General features: G+C 41.0%; 1 protein-coding gene and 1 non-coding gene across 7 annotated transcripts; both read left to right on the forward strand.

Moving 5' to 3' along the window:
- Nucleotides 1–4,359: 4,359 nt before the first annotated feature.
- Nucleotides 4,360–24,790, forward strand: LOC122541273 (bromodomain-containing protein 2-like). Of its 6 annotated transcripts, none has more exons than XM_043677893.1 (14): nucleotides 4,360–4,733; nucleotides 8,441–8,532; nucleotides 10,553–10,694; nucleotides 11,074–11,377; nucleotides 12,612–12,749; nucleotides 12,875–13,010; nucleotides 14,199–14,419; nucleotides 16,234–16,596; nucleotides 18,144–18,272; nucleotides 18,757–18,960; nucleotides 19,420–19,643; nucleotides 20,104–20,420; nucleotides 22,541–22,660; nucleotides 23,164–24,790. In XM_043677893.1, the coding sequence occupies exons 4-14, from the start codon at nucleotides 11,153–11,155 to the stop codon at nucleotides 23,301–23,303; spliced, it is 2,217 nt and encodes a 738-aa protein (XP_043533828.1). In that variant the 5' UTR covers nucleotides 4,360–4,733; nucleotides 8,441–8,532; nucleotides 10,553–10,694; nucleotides 11,074–11,152; the 3' UTR covers nucleotides 23,304–24,790. The 6 variants fall into 6 exon arrangements, with proteins under 6 accessions (XP_043533828.1, XP_043533824.1, XP_043533825.1 ...); XM_043677891.1 differs by lacking the exon at nucleotides 4,360–4,733 and adding an exon at nucleotides 6,317–6,412; XM_043677892.1 differs by lacking the exons at nucleotides 4,360–4,733; nucleotides 10,553–10,694 and adding an exon at nucleotides 6,317–6,412.
- LOC122541674 lies at nucleotides 13,920–14,057 on the forward strand. Its single transcript, XR_006309647.1, has one exon. It is a non-coding gene; the product is annotated as a small nucleolar RNA SNORD10 (small nucleolar RNA).
- Nucleotides 24,791–25,789: the final 999 nt, after the last annotated feature.

The raw sequence follows: 25,789 nt of genomic DNA on the forward strand, positions 1-25,789 counted from the left end.
GGTTAAAAAATCATGAGGGGCATAGATAGAGTAAATAGACAAGGTCTTTTCCCTGGAGTGGGGGAGTTCAGGACTAGAAGGCATAGGTTTAGGGTGAGAGGGGAAAGATATAAAAGAGACCTAAGGGGCAACTTTTTCACGCAGAGGGTGGTGTGTGTATGGAATGAGCTGCCAGAGGATGTGGTGGAGGCTGGTACAACTGCAACATTTAAAAGGCATCTGGATGGGTATATGAATAGGAAAGGTTTGGAGGGATATGGGCCGGGTGCTGGCAGGTGGGACTGTATTGCGTTGGGATATCTGGTTGGCATGGACAGGTTGGATCGAAGGGTCAGTTTCCGTGCTGTACATCTCTATGACTCTAAATGAGAGGTGATCCTATTGAAACTTACAAATTTTGTACAGGGCATGGCAGGATAGATGTGAACAGTTATTTCCCCTGGCTGGTGAGTCAAGAACCTGGGGACAAGGGTAGATGTGAACAAGATAAGGGATAGACCATTTCAGATTGAAATTAGGAGAAATTTCTTCATCCAGAGAATGGTGAATATCTGGGTTTCCTTTACGTGACAGGAGTCAGATTTCTGAAGACTGATGACATCAGCCAAGACCTGTTTGAGGAGCAAATTCAACAAACTCATTAGCCTACTATGTACTCAATTGTGTTTAAATCATTTAGACTTACTGCAGTTTGTGACAAGATCCTCACCCTTGTGTGCTACAGTTACTGTAATTTAGGGATCCAAGTGTAATTCCTAAGTGTTATATTTACTCTCGGGAGTGAGTTCTCAGCTGATTGTGTGCTAATTTACTCCAGTTTAGTGACTGGTGTGAGTTATGATATTTTAGTGACTGGATTCTCACTTCTTTGTCTCTAGGCTTCTCCCATTTTGTTTGAGGTCACCACAATGCTGGTTAATCAAGCTTCGCTATATCCTCCTATTGGCCACCCATTCCTCTTCCAATCCCACTGCATTTAAATCTCTCATCCCTATAACCTTCCATTAGGGCTTAGGCCTTCCTCTTCTCCCTCCTTGCAGTTCTGTCTTCATCATTAAACTTCCCACATGCTCTCTCTGTCTCTCTCTCACACTGTAATGAATGACCACACCATTTCAATTTTTTTTCTGCTACTATCTTCAATGGTCCCACAATCTTCACTAAAAACCTGAGGTGCTAGTTCCTAATTTTGATGCTTTGCTGGAGAAGGTTATATTTATTGTATTTTACAGACTGAATCCTCAATGGTGTAGCTTATATGACACTAAATTGACATAGAATTTTACAGCACTAAAGTGTTTCACTTATATCATCAAGTATCTATCAACGCCAATCCCACTTTCCAACATTAGCCTTGTATGCTATGGCATTTCAGTTTGTAATTTAAATACTTCTTAAGTATAGCGGGTGTTCCTGCCCCCACCACACTTTCAGGCAGGGAGTTTTAGATAGACCCTTTGGGTGAAACTTTTCTTCCTCAAATCCCTTGTAAAGCTCCTGTCCTTACCTCAAATCCATTCGTCCCTGTTGTTGATCCCTCTATTGACATGAAAAGTTTCTTCTTTTCTACCCTAATGTCCCTCAATGGTGTATACCTCAATCAGATTCCACCTCCTCAGCCATCTCTGTTTTGAAGCAAATGCCACCCTATCCCGTCTCTCTTCCTAGCTGAGTTGATCCAGCCCAGGAAACATCCTGGTGAATCTCTTCCGTTCACACATTAGCCATGACCTCCTTCCCATAGGGAGGTAGCCAGAACTGCACATAGCAATCCAGCTGTAGCCTAACCAACATTTTATACAGCTCCTTCATAGTCTCTCTGTACTTGTATTCAAAGCTTTGACTAAAAAAGATCAGTATCCCTTATAACTTTTTAGCTACCTTATCTAGCTGTCTTGCTGCCTTCAAGGATCTATGGACATACATATGAAGGTCCCTCTGATCCTCTGCACTTCACAGTGTCCTAGCATTCATTGTGTATTTCTTTGTCCTGTCGTATCTCCAAACATTCATCATCTCACACTTGTCAGATTTAAATTTGATTTGCCTTCATTCTGTCTATCTGACCAAGCTGTCGTGTGTCATGAGGGTTGTAATCACCGCTGTTACGTGACTGGATAATCATTGGTGAATAATGTTTGTTATAGTTTAGTGACTAGAAGATTATAAGATGTTATATTCACTGTAGTTTAATGACTAAATAAACATTACAGTGTCTTATTGGCTGGTTTTGTGATTCGATAAGCACTGACGTGTTATATTCACTGTAAATTAGTGACTGCATAATCACTGGCATACGGTTCATTTACTGCATTTTAGTACCTGACTTCTCATGGATCTGTTGTATTTTTTTGTGCTTGTTGAATTGGTCCTTTAACAGTGGTTTGGAGATTAAATCTTCATGCATGTGCTTTATATTTATTTACTTTGCTGACTATACCCTCATGGGTGACTGTTTTTTTTGCTGTAATTGAGTGAATGGATCCTCACTGATATGTGACTATATCTTCACTATAGCATATTATATTTACTGTCTAGTGACTAGAGCATCACTGTGTTATGTTATAAATACTGTACTTGAGAGATTGTGTCTTCGGTCATCATACTTTGCAAGTAGAATTTCAATAATACAATATTTTGTTATAAAAAATGTTATTGACTGTCTCTGCACTTATAACATTCATTTAATCTGGTGATTAGACACTCACTGAATGTAATTATTTGGTATAATTTATTGATTAAACATGTTACTTGCATTATAATTTACTGATTAAGTCCTTGCTACTATGTGATATGTTAATTATAATACTGGGATGGGTTATTGACTTAAATAGAGTAGGGAAAATATTCGTAGCTCAGCATGTTCATTTGTGTCATTTTGTGCTGGTACAGTTATCTCTTTTTCTTCGTTTGGAACATATTTCCTTCTATTTGAAGAGGTTGTGTTCAAGGGACTAACAATTCCATATAATCAGGGTGTGAACATTCATTCTTTGAGACATGACTCCAAAATGAAGGATTTATGGGAAAGCAGGATAATAGAATTTAATGTCAAAGAATTTTCTTGTAGTGGCGAAGCAGACTTAGAGTCATAGATTTGAGTGGCACTGGAAAAGCACAGCAGGTCAGACAGCATCCAAGGAGCAGGAAAATCAACGTTTTGTGCAAAAGCAAGGGCTTTTGCCCAAAACGTCAATTTTCCTGCTCCTTGGATGCTGCCTGACCTGTGCTTTTCCAATGCCACTCTAATCTAGACTGATTTCCAGTATCTGCAGTCTCATTTTTGCTTAGAGTCATAGAGCTATACAGCATAGAAACGGACACTTCGGTCCAACTCGTCCATTCTGAGCAGATATCTTAAATTAATCTAGTACCATTTACCTGCATTTGACCTTGCTTATTCATATACCCATCTAGATGCTTTTTAAATTGTACATGTCTCGACCACCTCCGCTGGCAGCTCATTCCATACACACACCATCCTCCGTGTGAAAGAGTTGCTCTTCAGGTCCCTTTCAAATCTTTCCCTTCTCACCTTAAAACCTATACCGTTTAATTTTGGTCTCCCATATCCAGGAAAAAAGAGTAGACCAAATTGTCTACTCTTGCTTTGATATGTCATCATCAAATGGTATCTACCCTCGACTATTGTTAAAGTTTCAAAATCACTATTGCATAATGACTAACAGCAAATTTGATTCCTCAATTACATATAGCCCAAATCACTGGACATTACCTGTTTCCCTGACTTAATGTTGCAAAGGAGCAGTGTGATGTTGCCCAAGAACTGGATCCAAGAGATACCCTCAGCATTGTCTAATAGTTTCTCACCATAGAAACATTGTTTCCTGATTGTATCCTGATTTCTGCTATCCAGAGATTCAGGTTTACTTTTAATTGCATTCCTTTCATGCCAATTAACGATTTTGGTTACAATTCTGCATTTAAAGTGCCTTCCTACATCTTGAGATGGTTTAGGTGCTGACTTGTTCAATCTTTTAGTGCGTTGTCAGATATTTCTGGGCAAATGCTGTAGTGACTAAGATGGGTAAGGACGCCTTTCATCTGCTGTGTGCACTCTTAAGGAAAGGGATGGGAGAGGAGGGGAAAAATTACATGTAGCTTTGCAATGCATCTGATAAGAGTGTAACTTGTGATTTTGGATTACACAATGAACAAGCAGAAAGAGGAACTAAGTTCAGCCTGAAGCTCAACGCAGAAACAAAGGTGGAAAGAATCTCGCAATAAAGGCGGGGGAAGGGTGCTAATGCGCACGCGCACGGCGAGACGGTGCCCATCCCCCACTCTCTGCACATGCGCAGACCGCCCTCCAGCGGGACCACGCCGACATTAACCCGAAGCCGCCATCACAGTCGAGACACCCGAGAGGGTTAAAGAACACGAAAGGGGAGCCTGCTGCGGACTCGGTACTCACGGGAGTCGATGCACCGTAGCGCCAATGCTGCATTTCGAGGAAAGAAGGCTGGAAAGCGGTGGCCGTCGAGCGAGAAAAAAGTGTTTGAAAGCCGGTGGCGCGTCACGTGACCGCGGGGCGTCCAATGGGCGGGCGCCCGCGGGGCGAGCGCTGACGTAGCCGGAGATTTTCTTTGTTAACATTTGGTGGAAAATGGAGGGCAAAAGGCGGTTAAAAGCGGGCGGCCGGAGCCAGGTTCGACGCAAGGGATGGAGGAGGACGCGGCCGAGGCTTTGGGAGATCGGATAGCGGGCGAAAGGTGAGAAATGGGCTCGATTTTGGTGCAAGTTGTCGGCGAGGGGAGGCTGCGGGGTCATGTGACCGGCCGTAGCCAATTAGCCGTCGAGCTGCTGGAGCGGCAGCCGTTAGGAAATGGAAGCTGAAGGAAAATTTCAAATTCAATTCCAAATTCCTCAGATCTTAACGGAATTTAACGGCGACGTTAAAAATACACACTTCACCGACCTTTAGGAAAACCACCATCCTTGGGGAAGGGGGAATTGCAAAGTTAAATAAACCTTTGTTAGATTGCCTTGCTTGTAGGTAGTCTTTCTATTACTAACAGGAAAAATAGGGGCCAAAGCCAGTTTCTTTTCTAAAAAAAAAAGTGGTCAGGTTGGAAATTTGGCTTTGAAAGCATAGTCATTTTTAAGCGAGCAAGTTCGTAAGCTTTTTCTCAAGTTGCCTGGTTCAGGGATGGATTGGAAAAACCAGGGGGCGAGCAATAGGCTTTTTAACCAATTTTCCAAAATATTTTCTCCCATTTTAGTACGCCCACTGTTTGAGTTTGTGTGTTTCATTTTGTTGAGGTGACTTGGTTTTGAAGTGCTGGTTGATTTGGGAGTTGTCTTTTTGGAGGCTGTGGGGGGAGGGTGGGGTGGTGGTGGTGGTGATGGAGGGGGATTACGTGTTCCATCTCCGTCTGTCTGTCTCTCCCTCCCTCCCCCGCCACACACACACACACGGCGTCCCGCAGATTGGCTCCTCTCTGAAAAGATAGGGAGCTGTAGGATGAGGTAGCTGCATCAGAGGGAGGGCTTGGGCTGATTGCGACACACACACACATTCCCTCTCTCTCCCCAGTGCCAGCTCTGTTGTCCTCCCGTTCAGCTGGTTTTTATTTTTTTTTGCTGTGTAATGTTCCCAAAGATGGCGGCGCGCCCTTGTTTCTGTCTGTCACCCCCCCCCCCCTCCCGAGGCCTGGCGTGATCATGGGACCGACGCTGTGTCATTATACCCCGACCATCCTGTCTGTTTACACCCCCTCACTCCTATAGGGTGTGTTGGACCGGGAAGGGGATGTCCAATCCCTTTTAAATAGACAATCTGTTTACCCCATTCCTTCCAGAAGCTGTAAGAGACGAGGCAGTGTAGTGGGTGGGGACGGAGTGGGGGAGGGGAGCTGACACTCCATGTTAATCAGACCCATGGAGGGAGTGCCTTATCGGCACACTGGGAGGTATTGTTCCCGGCATAGGTATCGTGTTAGTGTCTGGGAGGCTGGATTTGTACCCTTGGTGCAGTGTTCCTTGTCCCCCACTCCATCCAGGGTGTAACGTGTGTCAATGTTCCCTCCCTGTTGTGTAATGGCTGACTTGTCCTTTCTTTCCCCCTCGGCTGAGGGCCGCCACCGGCCCAGCCGCGTGACTCGACCGTACGGTCCAATGACAGCGCGCTCGGCGCAGGGCGCCGTGCTCACGTGTTGCCGCTCGGCCAATGGCGGGCGGCGGCGTGTGACTGGCGGGCGGGCCGCTGGCTGGAGTCGGCCAATGGGCAGCGGCTGCCGGGCGGTGGGCGGTATAAAAGGGCGGGCTCGCAGCGTCGCGGCGCCATTTGCTTTTGCCGAAACCGGAGAGGGAGAGACGTGGGGAGAGAACCGAGTGGACGCGCAATCAGGCGGCATCTGATGGAAACGGCCACTCATCCGGGGCTCGACAGGTACGGGAGAGCGGTGCAGGACCTCGGCCGTATAACGGAAGCAGTATTGAAGAGAAATGCAAGGGCAAGCAGGCAGAAAATCCCGGAGGCGGAGAGAGAGAGAGTGCCCAGGGAGCAGGAGCAGGCCCGGCAGCCGGGGCCGCCATTTTCTGCCATTCACAAACAGTATACATACAGTACACATCCGGGCTGGGATGCAGGGAAGCGGGGGTCACGACCGGGAGGGTGGGGAGCGACCTCCAAATTAATAAATTATAAATCCTTTACAAAACTATTTAGGCTTATCTGCCCCCAAATTTATTATTGCTCCATTTTGCAGCTGTGGGTTTTCTTTTATTTTTAATCACACTTTCAAATTTTTGCTCTCACTTGGCAATGCAGCTTGTATTATATCTACATTTGAAGGATGCCTCAACTACGTTTTACAGAATAACAGCGATTCAAAGAATCTGCAATCCTCGTGCTTTTTTTGCGTTTAAGTCCTGGGATCTGAATGAACTACTGGGAATCTGTCGTCATTGTCATATTTTTGCCTATCTCAATTAAAGTGTTGGAATACTTAATGATATTTATTTTGTGGAATAGCCTTACTTTAAACAGAACAAAGGAAATCGCGTTTAATATTTGTAACATCTGCCTTTAGGCCCTCTTATTCCTGAACGTGGATATTTTTCAGATCAGATTCTAACAACTTGATGAGAAAATAGTTTGTTTAATCTCAAGGTGCTCAGCATGATACATTTTTGTCACAAGTGCACATGGTTCAAGTACACATCACTTGTCATTTTAAATGAAGGGACTGATGCAAGGCGATCTTTCATAGTGTGCTGTATTACTCAGTATTCGATTATTTCCACTGTACTAATTATCTACCTCTAAATTAAAAATTACCAAACTGGCTTGTTGAGCTGTTTCATTTTTATTTCTTTTAAATTTCAGTACTCTGTCATGTATGTATTTGTACAGTTTGTAATCTTTGGCTGCAGTGCAGATTGATTTCGGTAAGCAGGTTTTTTAGATAATCAAAACAATTGTAAGTGTTTTTGAGGAAAAGAGGGAGGGGCTCCCGGACAAAGTAGCCATGTGGAAACGTATCTGATGTCACTTGCAGCAGAGTGGGCGTGTGTGGCAGAACATTTAAATGAGGTTGTCATGGGGTGCTTTATTGCCTGCATCCTACCTGTGTATTTGATCATTTAGTAAAGTGGGGGTGTCTTTATTGTTTGAATATTATGCACTTTTATCCATGGTTTATATCCACTTTAAATTGTAGGCAAGCAAGAAATAGTGGTTTGTACAAGTGGGCAGCAAGTAATCTTCATTGGAAGATTAGCCTGTTTATTTGCTACGTTCTTAAGCAAATATCATCTTGATTTTTATTTTTTTTTGTTCTGCCAGAAGTGTGAGGAATAGATAGCCACCAACGTCTTTATCTTTCCTCTGTTCTGTTTGAAAGTAATCTTTTTTTAATTTTTACCCACATATGCCAAAATAAGCAGTATAGTTTTGGCTTGAGGTGTGTATTTCATCCTGCCAAATTAAGGGTTGGGTAATTCACACTAAAGTTAGTAATATGGGGAAGTTTATTTTTAATTAGTTTAATTCATTCATAACAAGGTCTCCATTTTCTGCAGTGATTTGTATTTTCTAAATGTTTCATACCTATAACCTTTTCGTAATTTTCTTTGCAGTCTGTTCAGCTTTAACTTGAAGGGGTATACATTTTATTATTTGTTTGTCTGTTATTGAATGTTAATTGTTTGTTCCTAGGTCAACCTCTGACACAATATTGTAATTCTGTATTTGTGCTTTAGTAATCACAATGGATTAGCCCAAGCAGCAACTTGGTAGGTGTGGCAGCATCTATGGAAAGAGAAACAAACTTGATGTCTTGAGTCCATTGAAGAATCGTTGGATTCCGAGCGTTAATTTTGTTTCTGCCTTCACCGATTTGTTGCCAGACTTAGCAAGTTTGTTTTTACTTTGGATTTCCAACATTTGCAGTATTTTATTTTTAATTTTTTTTAGCCCAAGGAGCACATGTCTTAGGAATGGATTCTGTCAAGTCTTATTTTCTTATGCTGATGTGAGAAGCAGTAAAGGCACAGTCAAGATATTGAGTGAGTGTCCATGTCAGACTTTCAGTGTTCAAATTTAAAAAACAAGTTAAATCCTTACCCCCCCCCCCCCTCCTCTCAAAACATGAACTGTAGATTCTTATAGCTTGGGTTTTGCCATGTCTGATTTCAATACTGAATAAATAGACGTTAATCTTCCATAAAGGAAGATAGGCTTTCATTCAAGGATTTTGTAGCAGAAGGAACTGATTTTTTTTTTGTCATTATTGACTCCACTATTGTCTGTTTCTGTGGATGAGCAACCTTTTTTATATTTCCTAAAGTGGTTGCCTTGGTTAAAAAGCTGCTGTGCTTTGCCATTAAGTTTGCAAGTGATTCTTTGTATTTCATTTCAAAGGAGTTCTAGTATTGTTAGCTGGTAAGACGAAACAGGTGGTCTTGCCAACCTTACTGAGGAATAAGATGCAACGTAAGACTCCAGTCACTGCTGTGATGTGCATCTTGTGTGATTTGCGTGAACGAACTGCAGGAAACATGTTGCATCCTTCACTAGAAGGGAGGAAAGTTATTGTAATAAGAGAAAATGTCTTGATTCACCATGCAAAATATTAAGTTGGGTTAGTTTAATATAGCAGTGACTTCATAAGTAGATTGTACTAATCAGTGGGTGCATTGTTTCACTGGCCACTGATGTGACCATGAACTAATGTTCATATAGCACTGAGTAAGTGATGTTTCTGATTAGGTAAAAACAAGGACTGCAGATGCTGGAAACCAGATTCTGGATTAGAGTGGTGCTGGAAAAGCACAGCAGTTCAGACAGCATCCGAGGAGCAGGAAAATCGACGTTTCTAGCATTCCTGATGAAGGGCTTTTGCCCGAAATGTTGATTTTCCTGCTCCTCGGGTGCTGTCTGAACTGCTGTGCTTTTCCAGCACCACACTAATCCAGATGTTTCTCATTAGAGCATCCTGATTTAAGAAAGCTAGTGTTTCATGTATTTGTAATACAGTATTTTCAGGCTGCTTTATAACTACTGGATATTGGCTGCAAAAATATTTGAACTTCTCACCACACACAGAATAGCTGCTTTGTTGAAGGTGAACTGTTGACCATGTCCTAATTCTAGAGTGCCCATTTAAGGTTCTTTACTTGCTGATTGTTAGCGGATAGTGATTTGATGCTAGAAGCTTGTGCTTTCTCTGTATGCACTGCATTTTGATCATATAGCAAAGTTGGAACTGTTCACTTTAGAATGCCACAGTTCATACTGAGTTATTGTGCTGTTCTTTCAGGCTACAATTTTTGCTTTGGAATTCAGCATTTAAAAATGGATGGAATCCAGTTTTCTTTTGACTCATTCCCAAGTGTTTTTAAGCATGGAATATTTTGACTGCAGTAATGAGTCATCCATGTATTATTATAAGGTATTGATCAGTTTTGTGAAGAATTCATGAGCTTTTTTCCCCCCTTTATTCCTGCATTAAAAGACCTAATGTGGGAATTTTAATTGATATACATTGAAGTTATCCCAACGGCACTTCTTAAAAATAGAAAATGTGGTCTGTGTAAGTAATCAGATTGTCAAAAGTGCAACTGTTGGGTATTTCCATTTTGAGTAACTTGTCAAATAACAATGTTAGAACGTGTTGACCGTTTAGAGTAAGGAGAGAGTGATGGATATGAGGAAGCAAAAGAGGACTTTTATTTTGGAGTTATTTCCCTATCAAGGGCTCAGTTTGTTGAGTATTTTGAGTTTAGGGCATGTTTTGCCTGTTAACCTTTCTTGGACTGAGAGTAAGTAACACACTAAACTCTGCTTTGTCGTGTAAATTCTGTTTTCTTTGAGATTCATGGAGTCTTGAAATACCAGATTATCTGTGGATTTGAAGATGCTTGGTGACCTGGTCCCAATAAGTCATATTCTTTTGACTGTCTCCAGTTTATTCAAGGTGGTCATGTTGGCCCATTGCTGGATTAGAGTCCTGATTTCAAAAGTGACAAAACTCTGCTGTTTTTCAAAAAGGTGTTTGAATATTCTGTTTTTTTTTGTTTCTTATAGCAAACTTTCCCATGATGAACTTAGAATTATCAGAACTGACCAGTACTGACGGCAGAGAAGACTATCTACAGCCAGGCCTTTATGTAGTTGCCTCTCTGTAGTGATCCTCAAATTCAAGCAACTGTTAGCCTGATTCCTAGTGGTTGGTATTTTTTATTTTATTTTATTATTTTTGCTCCAGTACAACTGAGTCAGGTTAGAGAAGTAGTTCCCAAGAGGCTGATAGCAATAACACTGGGAATGATGTTTTGGATTGATTGTGATACTGGGTTTTTTTTTGTGGTTATGGTTGACATGGCATTTTGTGTTCTGGTGCAATGTGCAGTGTAGATGTGGTATTTAAGCAGCATGGGAGGAGGGATAGTCTGGTTTGAACAGCCTTTTGAATATTATCCTTGTGGAATAAGTATACCTTTTTAGAGTCTGGGTGAAAATTGCATGATTTTATAAAGATGTTAAAACTGCATTTCAGTATTTAATGCAGTGAATATTGAACTGTTTTCCTTCTATATTTATTGAAGGTTGCAGGGGGACGCTGGTAATGGGATAACTGGGCTGTCTGCTGATCCAGGGTCTGGGAAGCGCATCCGCAAGCCGTCTATGCTGTATGAAGATTTTGAGAGTCCCACAATGTCTACTTCAATTCATTCTCAGAACAATTTTGTAATTAGTCCTCCTCCACCTGAGGTATCCAACCCTAAGAAACCTGGCCGAGTGACTAACCAGGTTCAGTACATGCAGAAAGTGCTGATGAAAGCCCTTTGGAAACACCAGTTTGCGTGGCCGTTCTATCAACCAGTGGATGCAGTGAAACTCAGTCTCCCGGTGAGTGCAAATACCTAGAGGGCAAGTTGTAACATGCCAAAGTTTTGGCATCTTAATTGCTATCTAATGGATTAATAATGTTTTGATACGTGGGGGTTTGTGAATACTGCACTTCAGAGAATGAAGTGACAATGAAAATTCTTGAAACGTTGCTCCCAAAGTGAGACAACAAAGTTAGACAAATGATTTTTCTGTACTGGGTGTATTAAGTGGTTCTCGAGGCCCTAGTTCCAAGCAAGTGTTTTTCTAATTCAAGCTAGAAATTAAATTGATGTGAAATATTTTATGCTTCAATTTTGTAACACTTTTCAGTACACAAGATGAAGTAGTTGTTGTAGATTTTCTTTGTCTCTTACTAAGGCAGGGATTTCTCTGCTTTGTGTAGTAAACTTGAGCAGTGGTACTTCTATGAGGAATGAAAGGCCTCATGGCTTGTCACTTTATGATGATTGTATGTTTGTCAGATGACTAGCTGCCGCCTTGTATTTTCTCTAACTGTTGGTTACAGGGAGATGGAATGTGGTTATACTATCAGTTTTGAAAGGATCTGCATTTGTGGACAACATGTAGCTTAGAAATACTTTTTGGAGTGGTATTTATGTTGGAAGCTGGTAAACAGATTGTTTCATCTGTTTTTAAAAATGACTGCCAATTTGGAACATTGTGTGTCAGTGCCCCAAATTTCAACCAATTTTGTGTCTGACAAGTCTTTCAATTTTAGGTAACTCTTTTCAAGAGATTAAACAGGAGATTAATATTTTTGTGAGATTTTGTTTGTAAGAAAAGTGACAGTCATTTGCAACAGACAACCTTGCAAAAAAAAATCTGCTTGAGGCTATTTGACCCATGCTGATGATGTTGACTGATAAGTGGTGATGGGGAGGTTGGAAGCACTTCCATTCTGATTAGAAAAAGCATGCTGATTAGAAAAAGCACCCCGATGACTTCCATGTGCTTGGAACAGTCCTTTTTGAAAGTATGGCACTTGAAGTGTCAGCTTTGGTAACGTGCTAATACTAGAGTTAGATAGGCACTTGAAATAGCAGGAATAGCTTGCTTTTTTTTTAAAAACTTAACTAGGATTTACAAATTTGCATGTTGATGGGTTACTGTATCTTGTGATTTGAATAGAGCTGCTCATTTTGCCAACTTGTCATCTTTTGATCTTGTGTTTATACAATATATCTTGACAGCATTCTCTGGAAGCACTTTATTAAGCCTTATTCTGTTACAGGATTACCATAAAATAATCAAGCAGCCAATGGACATGGGCACTATTAAGAAGCGTTTAGAAAATAATTATTACTGGAGTGCCAGTGAGTGCATGCAGGACTTCAACACAATGTTCACTAACTGTTATATTTACAACAAGGTAAATTTGTTTTTGTTCATTGGTGCTCTGTTAACCCACCTGCTTTTTTCAGCATTCTGATTAGTTTAATTATTCAAAAGCATGGCTATATAACTTTCCTTGATGTAATTATTTGACTTTAACAGCCTACAGATGATATTGTGTTGATGGCTCAGACTCTGGAAAAGCTTTTCCTGCAGAAGGTGGCGCAGATGCCCCAGGAGGAAGTGGAATTAACACCTGCACCAAAATCCAAGCAGTCAAAGGGTCGTAAAACAGGAGGTACGATCCACAGTATGCTAGATTGGAGGGATATCATCTTTTTAGTGCACAAATTGATTACTTAGGCTATATCCCCACTAAGTGAGTTCTTAGCAAACAGAATTCCCATCAAGATGTAGAATTTGTTAGTATTTGTGGTCAGAATGATTTTTAAGTTTGAAAATTGGTTGGGTTGACCTACTTCTATCTATGTGAAGGTGAGTTTTGCAATATTAGTGAAGTGGATGAAGAATATTATGAACATTTTAACTGCACAGTTTCTGACCACCACCATAAACTATGAACAAAAGGAAAAGTTTTTATTCATCCTGGAAGGAATTAAATCTTTACCACAATTTTGAAAGTAGAATTGTGGCCCTTTTGAGCAGAATGGTGACTTTTGCCTTCCTACCGGGACATCTTTGTCACCCACTCTGTTAAACATCCAGACAACAGTCATTGAAATGTGAGCACTTTCATTATTGCAGGGCCAAATCCAGGAATTATTTGCCTAATGGTGCAGTGTCCGAACCAAAACAAATAGGTTACTGTGGTTGAAGCCTATTTATCCCATCACCTAGCAGGTAGTGGTAGGTCACCATTTGATGCCAAATTGGCAAAACCCACACAGGATGAAAGAATGTCAAGTCCCCATTATCTGAAATTTTTATGTAACCTGGAATTACTCTCTCTGGGAACTGATTTTGGTTGCCTTTCTCTCCTTTTGGATCAAACCTTGCTGACTGTATTTGAACAGTCTTGGCTGCAACTGGTACATTCACATAACTCCATTCCTAGTGTGCATAGATATTGCATTTAAATGCCTCCATTTTAAAAAAAAATCGGCTTATGGTTTGATCACCATTTTATTTATATCATAATTTTACATTGCTGTTAATGAGAATGGAGAGGTTTTTTTAATGCTGCACCATTTTATGATGATTCCATGCGTGTCAAATGATCCTAGTAATTGTCTAGTACCTGGCATCTTGCTGACGTTTTGTCTGTGAGTAATGTTGGTCACTAGACGATTCTGGGAACATGATCATGCTATTCACTTCTGAAAATGGTTGCTGTAGAGATAAGACTTGGAAGTGGCAAGATGACTTATATCTTTGGGCAGGGCATAATCTTCCTTGCGTCTAATTTTGTATGGCTGCAGCAAGATAGAAACTCTCCTCTTTAGTGCTAATGGGTTCTTTTTCACAGGGGTGCCCTCAGTCCCAGGAGGAGTGACTGTGTCTCAGGTCCCAATGGTGTCATCTGTGTCTCAACCAACAGCCTACTCTCCTCCGACACCAGAAGTGCCCACACCTATTCTTGATGTGTCTCAGACGTCTGTCATCTCTACACCAATTATGCATAAGCCCTCACATTCTCCCCCTCAGTCGGTACTCTCAGTACCACCCCCTGCACAGCCTGTCACCAAGGTAAGCCAGACTATGAAAGAATACCTGCAAATTAGATTGGTCGTTTAGGACTGCTGTTACATATTTATACACTTTAAATTTTCTTACAGTATGGGTATGCCTTATGGCTTTGTGTATCTAAATCTTTTGCTTCTAATCAAAACTAGGAGTTTTTTGTAGTGTACTTAAATTCTGTAACTACAAACCAAGTGCTGAAGCAACATGGAGTCTGATAGCATCCGTGGATTTGGAAACACTTAATGTCCCACTGTGGAGAGCTTAACCAGGAGAAATCTTCTTTCTTAAAGAAGGCAGTGTGAGTGCATTCACTGTTCCTCTCCCTGACTGAATATACCAGTAACTGAAATTAGCCACTTACATTGGAAGTGTCACAGCTAGGTCTTGTTCCAAAACAGCTCTTTCAGTCTTCCTTTTTGATTTTAAGTGAAGAGGGGAGAATTCCAGTGCAGACGACTAACCACTATTAAGGAACCTTGAGCTGCTATTTGGAGTGTGGAGGAATCTTGGCCGTCTGGCAACACAATTTCTTGATCTGCATGATGGAGGGGTTGTGGATCTCTGAGGAGCAGGGATCCTCAAGGCCAAGGTGAATTGAGATTTCCACCCTCAGTAGTTCAGTTGCTGTGCACTCACTTATGTTCTCACATCGCTGAACCTGATACCATGTTGCTCAGATTTCTGTATTTTGTTTGCGTTTGGGCTGAGGACTTCATGTTAAATGTGAGTAAACAGAAAATAGTTGTTATTTACTGGGGTGGTTCTGATAGATTGAAGTAGTATTGGAACTTTGAATGATTAGACCGTTTTAATTTCTCATTGCATTATTTCAAAAATGTATTAGCAATGCGTTTCTAAGGTAGTGATTCTAGTCCATGGGTGGTTTCAGGAGTAACTGTACTCCTAATATGTGCTGAGTGGGAGAAGGCACAAGGCTGCTATGGCTGACAATGAATGTGTTCAGTAATCAGGGTTGTGTTATGGATGCCTGTTATCTACTTGGCTCTAATTGTCTTGTATTTGAACCTGCTTAAATGCTAATGGAATAGAATTGCTGTCTTTTTAATTGGCGTCAGTGTAATTCTTTTCAACATGACTCAAGCAGTGTGTTTCGACAAGCTTCCAGTTGGTCCGATAAGTTTTACCTCTTCTGCCTGCCCTGTCCCATCTAAAAAGCTGGATGTTTAGTGTAGCTCCATTGTTTAAATATAGCTGACAACAGGTTTCTGAAACATTAATGCTACTTAGGTAGGTCTGTCTGTTGTAATGTCGCCATCATCCTAACAGACCTTGGGACTGCTTTTCTGGTTAGAGACAACTGGTGATGGTTTAACCTGAAGGACACCATGCTTCAGGCAAGAGGGGAGGTTGAGAAAATAAGCCTTCACAGTATTCCCAACCAGTGTGGAAATTGAAACCATGAAGTTAGCACCATTTGGTGCCACAATCCAACCATCTAGCTAATTGAGCTAATTTACCCAGTTTTAAGGTGGTATAAGGCTTAGTAATGTAATAGAAATCCTGTGAAGTGTGTTCAGGGCTCATAACATCCTTGAAACTGTGCTAGTGTGAGAATTATTAAAGTATGTGATGTTTTGAAACATTGCCCAACAGGATGAACTTTGAAAACTGCAGACGAATCGTTACAAACTGGTACTTAAGATCCCAGGATAAGTTGATGTAACTGCTTTTATTTTCATGTTTAGTGTCCAACTTGAAGTAAAATCAGCAGTTGGATGGTAGGTTGCCTTCCTTTTTGGGATCATGGGAGTTGATGACATGATTGTAGTAATGGCCTTTTTTTTTTCTTTTTACAGAAGAAAGGAGTAAAGAGGAAAGCAGATACAACAACCCCAACCACTTCTGTTGTCACGACAAGTGGAGAATCATCCCCATCAGTAGCAGAAAGCAAGGCTGCAAAGATTCCAGTCAGACGGGAAAGTGGCAGACCCATCAAACCACCAAAAAAAGACTTGCCAGACTCTCAGCAACACCAGAGTTCAAAGAAAGGCAAATTAAGTGAACAGCTGAAGTACTGTAATGGTATCTTGAAAGAGTTGCTGTCAAAGAAGCATGCAGCATATGCCTGGCCCTTTTATAAACCAGTGGACGCCAAAGCTCTTGGGCTTCATGACTACCATGACATAATCAAGCATCCGATGGATCTGAGCACTATCAAAGTATGTCGCATCCAAGCAGCACATTGTCTTAACGCCATACCGTTTGTACCTGGATACAGTGAAACCTGTACGTTAAACTGACTCCTGTCTTCATGGTGCTCTTTCCCAGCCAAAGGCTTTGCTCATTGAATTAAATGTCTAGCTTCTGGAGTAAGCAGCTGCCTGCTGTGAGGTTACATTTGCTGCTTGTTTTAAAAAACGAAACTAGCAGTTTTAAGTGAATGGAACTTGCACCTGGATTAATCAACGCTTAATCACTGACTCCAAAGTAGTCAGTTTTCCACTGGCTGGGTTGAGCTCTGATAACTGCCCAGGATTTAAATGCTGTCTGTCTTTTTCCTTCAGTCTTAAAGGTGACTGCTAAATGCAGGTTTCACTGTACCATATACCACTGAACTCCTCCCACAGCAGCCTCAGTAAATATGGAAATGAGAAATAGTAATGTCTAAATTGATTTGGGGTGAGGGAGTGTGCACATTTATTTGCTTTAAGCATTTTCGGTGACTTGGACAGATACAGTGAAACATTTAAAGTCTTTATTCAGATCATCATTTACTGCTTTTGGACATTTGCGGTATTCCCCCAAACTGAATGAACATTAACTTCAGTCACAAGACTCAGAATTCCTAGTCCAATTTGCGATAAATCATAGCTGTGGGTGGTAATATATTCTTAGAGCTCTGATTAAACTATTGCATTGTTTTCAAAATCCACAAACTACTGAACTCTTAGACACTTGTAAATTGAACTAAAGTGGTTGAACGCTTTGAATTGCCTTTAGATATGTAAAACTGTTTTCTAATGTGAAACAACAAACTGCACAGTTTCTGGTTTGAAGCCATGCAAAAGATTGGCTTGTGTTAGAACAGTGCTTGCTTTATTCCCAGTATCCAGTCTTATTTCATGTTCCTGAGTCTTCTGGGGGTGGGGTGCTCCCTGTCTGGTTCTGGGCGGTTGCTGCACCTTGAATTGCATTTGGTGTTTGTTTGCATGTTTTGAGGCCATTTCACTTATTGATGTTGATGGCGAATGATGTAGCTGACAGGATTTTGTCTCTGTTCTACCACTACTGGAGTAAAGTCTGTTGCAGTTCTAATGGTCACAAGATCCTCAGTAGTTAAATTGGTTGCTTCTAACACTTTGGGCTTTTCTGTGAAATCTGGTTAATTAAGGATGTTGAGCATCTTGTCACTAAAATTCACTTGCTGTCTAAAGTTGTATTCCCAGCAAATGAAGCTAATTATGGGAAGATGTGGAATGTGCATGTTAGCATTTTTCCTACATAGCTAGGCACTCTATTTGATTTAGATTTTTTTTTTGTTATCTTTGAAACAGCCTAGTGAATTAGCAGCATAGGCAACTTGCCTTTTGGAGTGTTAATGCATCTTCTGTTAAGAGCATGTCCAGTTTTGAAAGTGTTTAGGATCAATGGGAAGTGTGAAAAATCCTAGTTTGTTTTTGATGGGCCATTCACTAAGAACTGCACCCTTCTAATTATGGTGCAGTTTGTTAAATGTTTTTTTCTCTCTTTCCCCCACCCACTTCAGAGAAAGATGGATGAACGAGAATATCAGGATGCACAAGAATTTGCAGCTGATGTCAGGTTAATGTTCTCAAATTGTTACAAGTATAACCCACCAGACCATGATGTGGTTGCCATGGCCAGGAAACTGCAGGTAATTTAAGTTTAGTACTTTTGAGAGGCCAGCTTTGTTTAACGAACAAAGTGGAGCAGAGTTCTCCAAACCTTTTAAACTTTTTCGTTGTATAGGCTAATGATTCCATACATCTTTAGACTAGCTGAATAGCTGCAATGGCTTATATATGTTTATTTATTTACTTATTAATTATTGCAGTTTGTTGAATCTAAATGAGATCTAATTAACTAATCTGAATGTGAGCTGTGACTTTTAAATCTTGCACCCCTCCCTTCTCAAGGGGTTGCGGTACTCCATACTTCCAAATAAACAATTTTCTGGTGTAGTTTATCTTTCCTCTGGACACTAAATTAAGGAAATGTCTGCACCCTCCTGTACATATCTTTAGAGCTGTGTATTCACTATAAGAATAAAATGTCCTTACTTAGGTGTAGTTGCTTATTCCAGATTAGCTGTACCCTGAAATTTGTTCCCTTAACCTTTTTTTTTTAAATTATTTCAGGATGTCTTTGAATTCCGTTTTGCCAAGATGCCAGATGAGCCTATAGAATTTGCACCTCCACCTGCACCAACTCCACTTCCTCCTGTGTCCAAATCATCATCTGATTCTTCTAGTAACAGCAGCAGTGAGAGCTCTTCTGACACAGAGACTTCTGATGATTCAGAAGAAGAGCGAGCTAATCGTCTGGCTGAACTGCAGGAGCAGGTAATCAGAAATGGTAGTAACCCTTAAATTAACCAATATTTAAAGATCTTTCTACTGAGATGCAAGGTGGGTGAGGTGCTCTTTACCACATTGCTCATTACTACTTGGGTGCTCTGTTAACTAAAAGGATGAGCACTAAGCTGGAAAGGTGAAACTTGAAAAATGCATTCTCTCGCTCTCGCGCTCTCTCTCCCTATTGAACTATAATAAAGATTTGGTTTCGGGGAGTTAATGTTTTGTAAGTCCTTCTCGTTCCCGTGTTATGGCTTCATTCTTGCCCAGAAACTCCTCAGTATTAAAGAGCAACTGTTCTGCCATTAATACATTTACAACAAAACCTGTATAGATCCATCGCTGGTAATTATAGCGAAGTGTATGCCATGAGGTGGTTGCAAATGCAATGAGAGCCCTGTTAATGTTATTGACAATGCTGTAATAGTGTGTTTCATTTTTTTACAGTTAAGGGCTGTCCACGAGCAGTTAGCTGCCCTCTCACAGGCTCCTATGTCCAAACCAAAGAAAAAGCGGGACAAGAAAGAGAAGAAAGACAAAAAGAAAAGGAAAGATAAGCACAAAGTGAAAGACGAGGATGAAAAAATATCCAAATCATCCAAATCAAAAGCCGCACCGAAGAAACAGTCCAAGAAAGCATCTGGAGGCAGCAGTTCAGGGAGTAACAATAAGTAAGTGCACGCATTACTGACCTAGATGCCCAGTGTAGTGGTTTTGTTTAATCTTCCCTCAATATTTCAAAGCTCTACTAAAGTAGAGTACATTACAAATTTGGATTGGGGAATGTAAAGCAACAGTTGTAAATGCTCTGGAATTGTTCAATCTATGTCTGAACTTCATGCAAAGTGCGTTGCTTTTGATACACTAGTCAAGCGCACAGCTAATGAAAAATAGCATTCACCTACTGGCTTAATGATAACTACACATTCTTTGCCATCAGATCGAGGGGTACTCTATGCTGTAGTTCAAGCCAAAATGTCTGATAACAGTAACTGCATTATTATGGATAGCTCTTTCTAGAGACTGCTTTATAGATAAAAGGCCAGTAATTAATTTTCTATTATTTCAGGGTAGAGGTAGGTTAATTTTAATGCTATATTTTTACAATTATATTTTACTAACCGTTCATAGGCAACCCAAGAAGGTAAAACAACCTCCACCCCCACCACCACCACCACCACCACCTCCTGGCTATGATTCAGAAGAAGAAGATAACTGTCGGCCCATGACATACGATGAAAAGCGGCAGTTGAGCTTGGACATTAATAAACTGCCTGGTGACAAGCTAGGCCGTGTGGTACACATCATCCAATCTCGAGAGCCATCACTTCGAGACTCCAACCCTGACGAGATTGAGATAGACTTTGAAACGCTAAAGCCATCCACTCTTCGAGAGCTTGAACGCTATGTTATGTCCTGTTTACGGAAGAAACCTCGCAAGCCTTACTGTAAGTATAATATGGGCACTTGGTTATACAAAATGTAATAGTCAAACATTTCAGCCATGAAGATGAAGCAGTTTGTTCTCCTGAGCTACTTGCTTTCTGTTTCCAATTTGGGACCAGAGATTTGGATGGGCGTAACCTCTTTTACTATAGAGGAGGAGGAGTGGGTTTTTTGCAGACTAACCTGTGCACAGGAATCCTTGGATGGAAACTGGTGTAAATGACCAGCGTTTAATGAGACCCTGACCTAATGCCCTAGTTTTGAATTGTAGGACTGTCAACACACAGCTGGTAAGGGTTGACTGCAGTTTTAATGTTTGGGCCCACAAGGGAAATTTCTGTCTAGTCGAACTTTAAGCTCTATAAATACTCCTCCTTCAACAATGGGTGAGCCCAAGATATATCTGCTAAAAAAGCATTTGCAGCCATCTTTAGCCAAAGTACTATCTTCTATTGAAGCACTAAAGAGCAGAGATGCTAGTGTCCAAACAGTGTCTTTCACCGTTGCTAATATCAAGGAAGTGCTAAGTCCCTCCACATGAAAGCACTTAGGCCCTGACATTACTGCAACAATAATACTGAAGGCCTATACAAGAATGAGGTGAGCTGTTCCAGTGTAATCCCAGCACCTAATTGGCAGTGGTAAGTGTTTTTGGTATGCCCTAGCTACGTATTCTCTAAATCCAAAATAGCAGCAGTTGCTAAGAAATAATACAATCGCTCTCACTCAATTCTATTTTCTCAGGGCCACACAGCATTTGACCTCATTTTAGCCGTTGTTCAAATAAGGACAAAGTGCCTGCACTTGAGGTCAGATGAGAGTGACTGCTTTTCACAGCAATGCAGTATTTGTCTGTGTCACCAATGATCCATTTTGGATTTGGAATCGATGGAAATGGGTTTTAGGCAGTAGGCGGAGACTCTGGGTTCTTTGGAAGAAAGGAAAACTGTTATGGCTGGCAGTCAATCATGTCAGTTTAAGGACATCACTGCAGGAGTTCCTTAGTGTTGTTAGCTGCTTCAATCATTCTCCATTTGTGCAATCATCAAACAATGTTTGACACTGTTTGTAATCCTTACACTGAAACAGTCCACGTCCATTTGCAGCAAGACCTAGAACACATTCAGGCTTGGGTTTTTAAATGGCAATTGTAGTGACCATCTCAATCAGAATCTAACCATCACTCCTTTGACATTCTGCCAGTACTTTGGCAGCTATTGTTACCCAGAATCTGAACTGGACCTGCAAAGGGGTTGATATTCTGCAGTGAGTAACTCAGCTCAACTCCCCAGTACTTGTCTTCCATCATAAGGCACAAGTCGCTGTGAATGAATAACATCCATTAGCTTTGTGGATACTGCTGCAACACTTTAGGACTTGACTTCAGCCAGGTCAAAGCCCAGTTGATTGGCACCTCGTTCACCATTAAATGAACAGTGGCAGCAGTGTGTATCATCTGCAGCAGTTCCTGGTGTTCCTCTCTTCATAGCAACTTCAAAACCAGCAACCTCTACTCCACAGAAGGGCAGTGACAAAAGATGCATGGGAACACCAACTGCACATTGATTCGAAACCATGTCATCCAAACCTGGAACCATATCAATATTTGTTTAATCAAAATTCCCGAGTTCCTTAAGTGTTGCCCATTCCGACACCTAAAAGGCTATACAGGCTCAAGAATAGTGTTCGATATCATCTTCCCCGAGCTGATTGAATGCTGGCCTAGCCAGATGTCAATGTCCACATTTTTCTCAAGAAAAAAACCCTTGGCAATCTGACAGTTTAAAACTTTATAGATTTCAATGGTATTGTTTCACATAAGAACATCTGCTTGTAATTAACCATTTGCAGCAATGGCCTCCACACCTATTTTAGTTGCTGTAATTCTACAGCTGCTTCTCAGTTCATTTAAGTACCTGGGTGACAGCATTGGATGGGAGCTGTTGGTGGACCCTAGTTAGCATATGGGCCAGTTGTGTGAAATAATTTTGAGCTGTGGTTCTAAAGTCACTAATTCTAAAACATAAAACTCAATGTCAGTGTTTTGATTTTGTGTCCTCTTAGCATCCAATCTGTTGATTGTTTAGCAAAATAACTTTATTTGCCATTTCTGTTCTCCCAGCCAAGAAACAAGCAGGGAAGACCAAGGAAGAATTGGCTCTGGAGAAGAAGAAAGAGTTAGAAAAAAGGCTGCAGGATGTGAGCGGACAACTGAATCCTAGTAAAAAACCTCCTAAGAAAGGTATTGTTCACTAGCCAATGTCTGTCAGCAATTTCTCATGAAATGCATCAGGGAGAAGTTAATGCTGGGATGTTTGATCTATGATTAGATTTTGTCTTGATTATACACTAGATCTTGTTTCTTTTGATGGAATTTTTTTTGCATTTGTCTGGTCTGCAAACTCCCATGATCCACAATGTGGGGTTAACTGCCAGATGAAGAGCAGGCTGCAGTGGGCATAGTCCCTTCTAAGATTGATCTGGTTTAAATTGACCTGAACCAAACATGAAAATACTATCTCAAGTAATCTTGTACCTACTTTTTAGGTGGGAGCAAGAAGCTAACTGGTCAAGAAGATTGTCTTGGGGAGGAATGAGTGTGCTGTAAATTGATGCAGATTGGTGGGGATGGTCTTGGGAAGAGCACAATAATGCAGAATAAACTTTTAATTTATGCAGTTCAAGGGATTTAAATAAGTGAGTGCAAATCCATAGCTGTACTAACATTTTCCCCTCTTCCTGCAGCAACTGAGAAGCCAGATCCAGTTCAGCCAGTAGGCCCTTCACGCCTCAGCGCCAGCAGCAGCAGTTCTTCAGGATCTGACACTAGTAGCACTTCCAGTGGATCAAGTTCATCAGACACCAGTGATTCTGACTCTGGTTAGAATTGGCAAAAGCATTGGCAGGTTCCTGGCGGGGGGAAATTGGTGTAGGATTGGTTCGAACTAATCTGCGGGGTCGGACGAAGTATGAACCAGACTGTTGGGAGATGGCCTGTCCCCATAGCCCGCCATTACTGACTGCAGTGTACATGGTTTGATGTGATTTGGTTTTTATATTTAAAAAAAAACTACACAAGCGATGCATCGCAAGGACAGACATGGTAGAGGATTGCACCACTCCCTTACATATCAGCTAGATCTCTTAACTCGTCTGTCCCAAAAACGCCGTGTGCAAGGCCAGACCGGGGCCAAGGGGTATTCGAGGCTGAGGATTGGTTCTTTCTGGTTCTCAGTAGTGGAAGGCAACTCAAAGTCAGGAAAGAAGAGAGACATCGGCCTCTAAACTCAGCACCCTCCTCTTTGTTGCATAAAATCATGTGCAGGATCCAATGTGATATTTGTAGAGGGATGAGCAGCTTTGATCCCATGTGTAGAGTTGCAGTAAGCAGTCTTACTTTTGTTTTGGAAGATTTTATTTTACCCAGTTTGAAAGCATTTTAAGCTGTTGGTCTCTGAACTGTCACTCTGAAACCCAAGTTAAATAGCAATGTTCAGTGGAAATACTACTTTCCTTTACAATTTTTGTTTGTTTAGTTACATCTTGAAGATGGTTCATTAGGATTGTGCTCCAACTTCACTGTTCAGCCACTATCCAGTGGCCACTGGCTCCTCTTGCTGAGTTTACTGATCCTAGTTAGCATGGCAATTTGAGAAGCATTTTGAAAAGGCATTAATCTGGCTGAACATGAGCAGATATGCTGAGTGCTGCCCAATGCTTTATTTTTCTGATACATCCAATACTTGAATGCAGAGCAGTAATGCTTTAACCATGGTAGTGTTGGTCAGTGCACAGTCTGTAAGCAATTGCTTGATGTGCCTACCTTATTTCCCCTCCCTCTTTTGGTTTGGACTAGGCTGATTGGATAGTCTAAGATTATCCTTCACTTGGTGCCCTGTCTCATTCAGTTGTACAACTTGGCTTGGAGCAACGGATTGTTTTTAAATGTGTACAGTTTAGTTGTAGTCTTCATTACTGCAGAGGTTACAGGAAAAGCTGACAGCTGAATTTAATCTTTTTTTCATCCAGTTACCTGGTGTTTTATTTATTTTGTTACAAAATAATTATGTTTTATATTGTAAAGACTGAACCAATGTGCCTGTTGATGCAGGTCACAAGAGAGTGTAGAGTGAGATTTTAACAAGTATTGTATATACGAAGATGCACAATTGAGACGCATGTTTCTTAATGTAAAGGTGATTTTATTTTTTATCTTAATCTGTAAAGTTTTTTTCTACAGTCCGTTCCTCCGTTTTTTTGTTACTTGTAGAATTGGACCTCATGTAGCAGTTAACAACTTGTATGTGACGATGTGTATTTGTTAAACCTTCAGTTCTCAAACCTGTACAGTAAAAGTGTTCTTTAAAACAAATTTGTTGAACAATTTTTTGGGGGGGGCCTGTCAGAAATGTAGAGTTAATGATCTGGATCTGCACTGTTGAGTGGGAGGCTGAAATGTGAAACGTTAAAACTATAAAACATCGAGGTAGGTAATTTGGCACATTGAGTCAATTCTGCTATTCCATGCCTGATAATCATCAACTTGATTCTTGCCTTTTTCCCCAAACTCTTGATTCCCTTGATTTAAGGCTTGAGACACTGGCCTTTAACATTCTCCCTGATCCAGCCTCCAACAGAAGGATTTCACACCCCTCACTATCCACAGAAGTTCCTCCTAACTTTTTCAAGTATGTTGTGATACTATCAAAAACCTGAAAGTTCACATGTATTGCATCGAAAGTGTTGCCCTCATCAAGCCTTTGTTACCCTGAAAAACCAAGTTAGTTAAACAAGATAATGTCTGTTTCACTAATTCTACCCTGAATCGTTATCTTAAGCTTCTGAATGTCCACTTGTTTAAATTGGCTTGTAATTGTTGGACTTTTCCTTAATTTTTAATGTTTGATTTTTCAGCCTTCTGGCTCTCTTCCACCTAGGGAAGACTTGAGAGATTGTGGTCGCTGCCACTGCAATTTCCAGTGTCATTCTTCAGCTTCTCTGGAGGTATCTCACTTAATACCAGCATTTATCTGACATTTCTGCCCAATCATAGAACAGTGCAGCACAGGATCAGGCCCTTCCAACACCCCCACCCCCAACAATGTGCCAACCGTGAAGCCATTTCTAAACTAATCTCATCTCATTTGTGTGAACGTGGGCTTATGGCCCTTTCTTCCCTGCCTGTTCATGTCTAAATGCCTCTTAAATGTATCTGTTCCTACCAACATGTTCTAGCTAGCTATCACTCAAACTTGCTTCTCATTCCTTGAATCTCTCCCTCACCGTAAATCTATATCCCTAGACTCATTTATTTACCCTCTCCATGCCTCATAATTTATCACTATTTGTAGCAGGTTGCCCCTCAATCTGT

The sequence above is a fragment of the Chiloscyllium plagiosum genome, chromosome 37 (genome assembly GCF_004010195.1).
Source record: "Chiloscyllium plagiosum isolate BGI_BamShark_2017 chromosome 37, ASM401019v2, whole genome shotgun sequence".
Lineage (NCBI taxonomy): Eukaryota > Metazoa > Chordata > Chondrichthyes > Orectolobiformes > Hemiscylliidae > Chiloscyllium > Chiloscyllium plagiosum.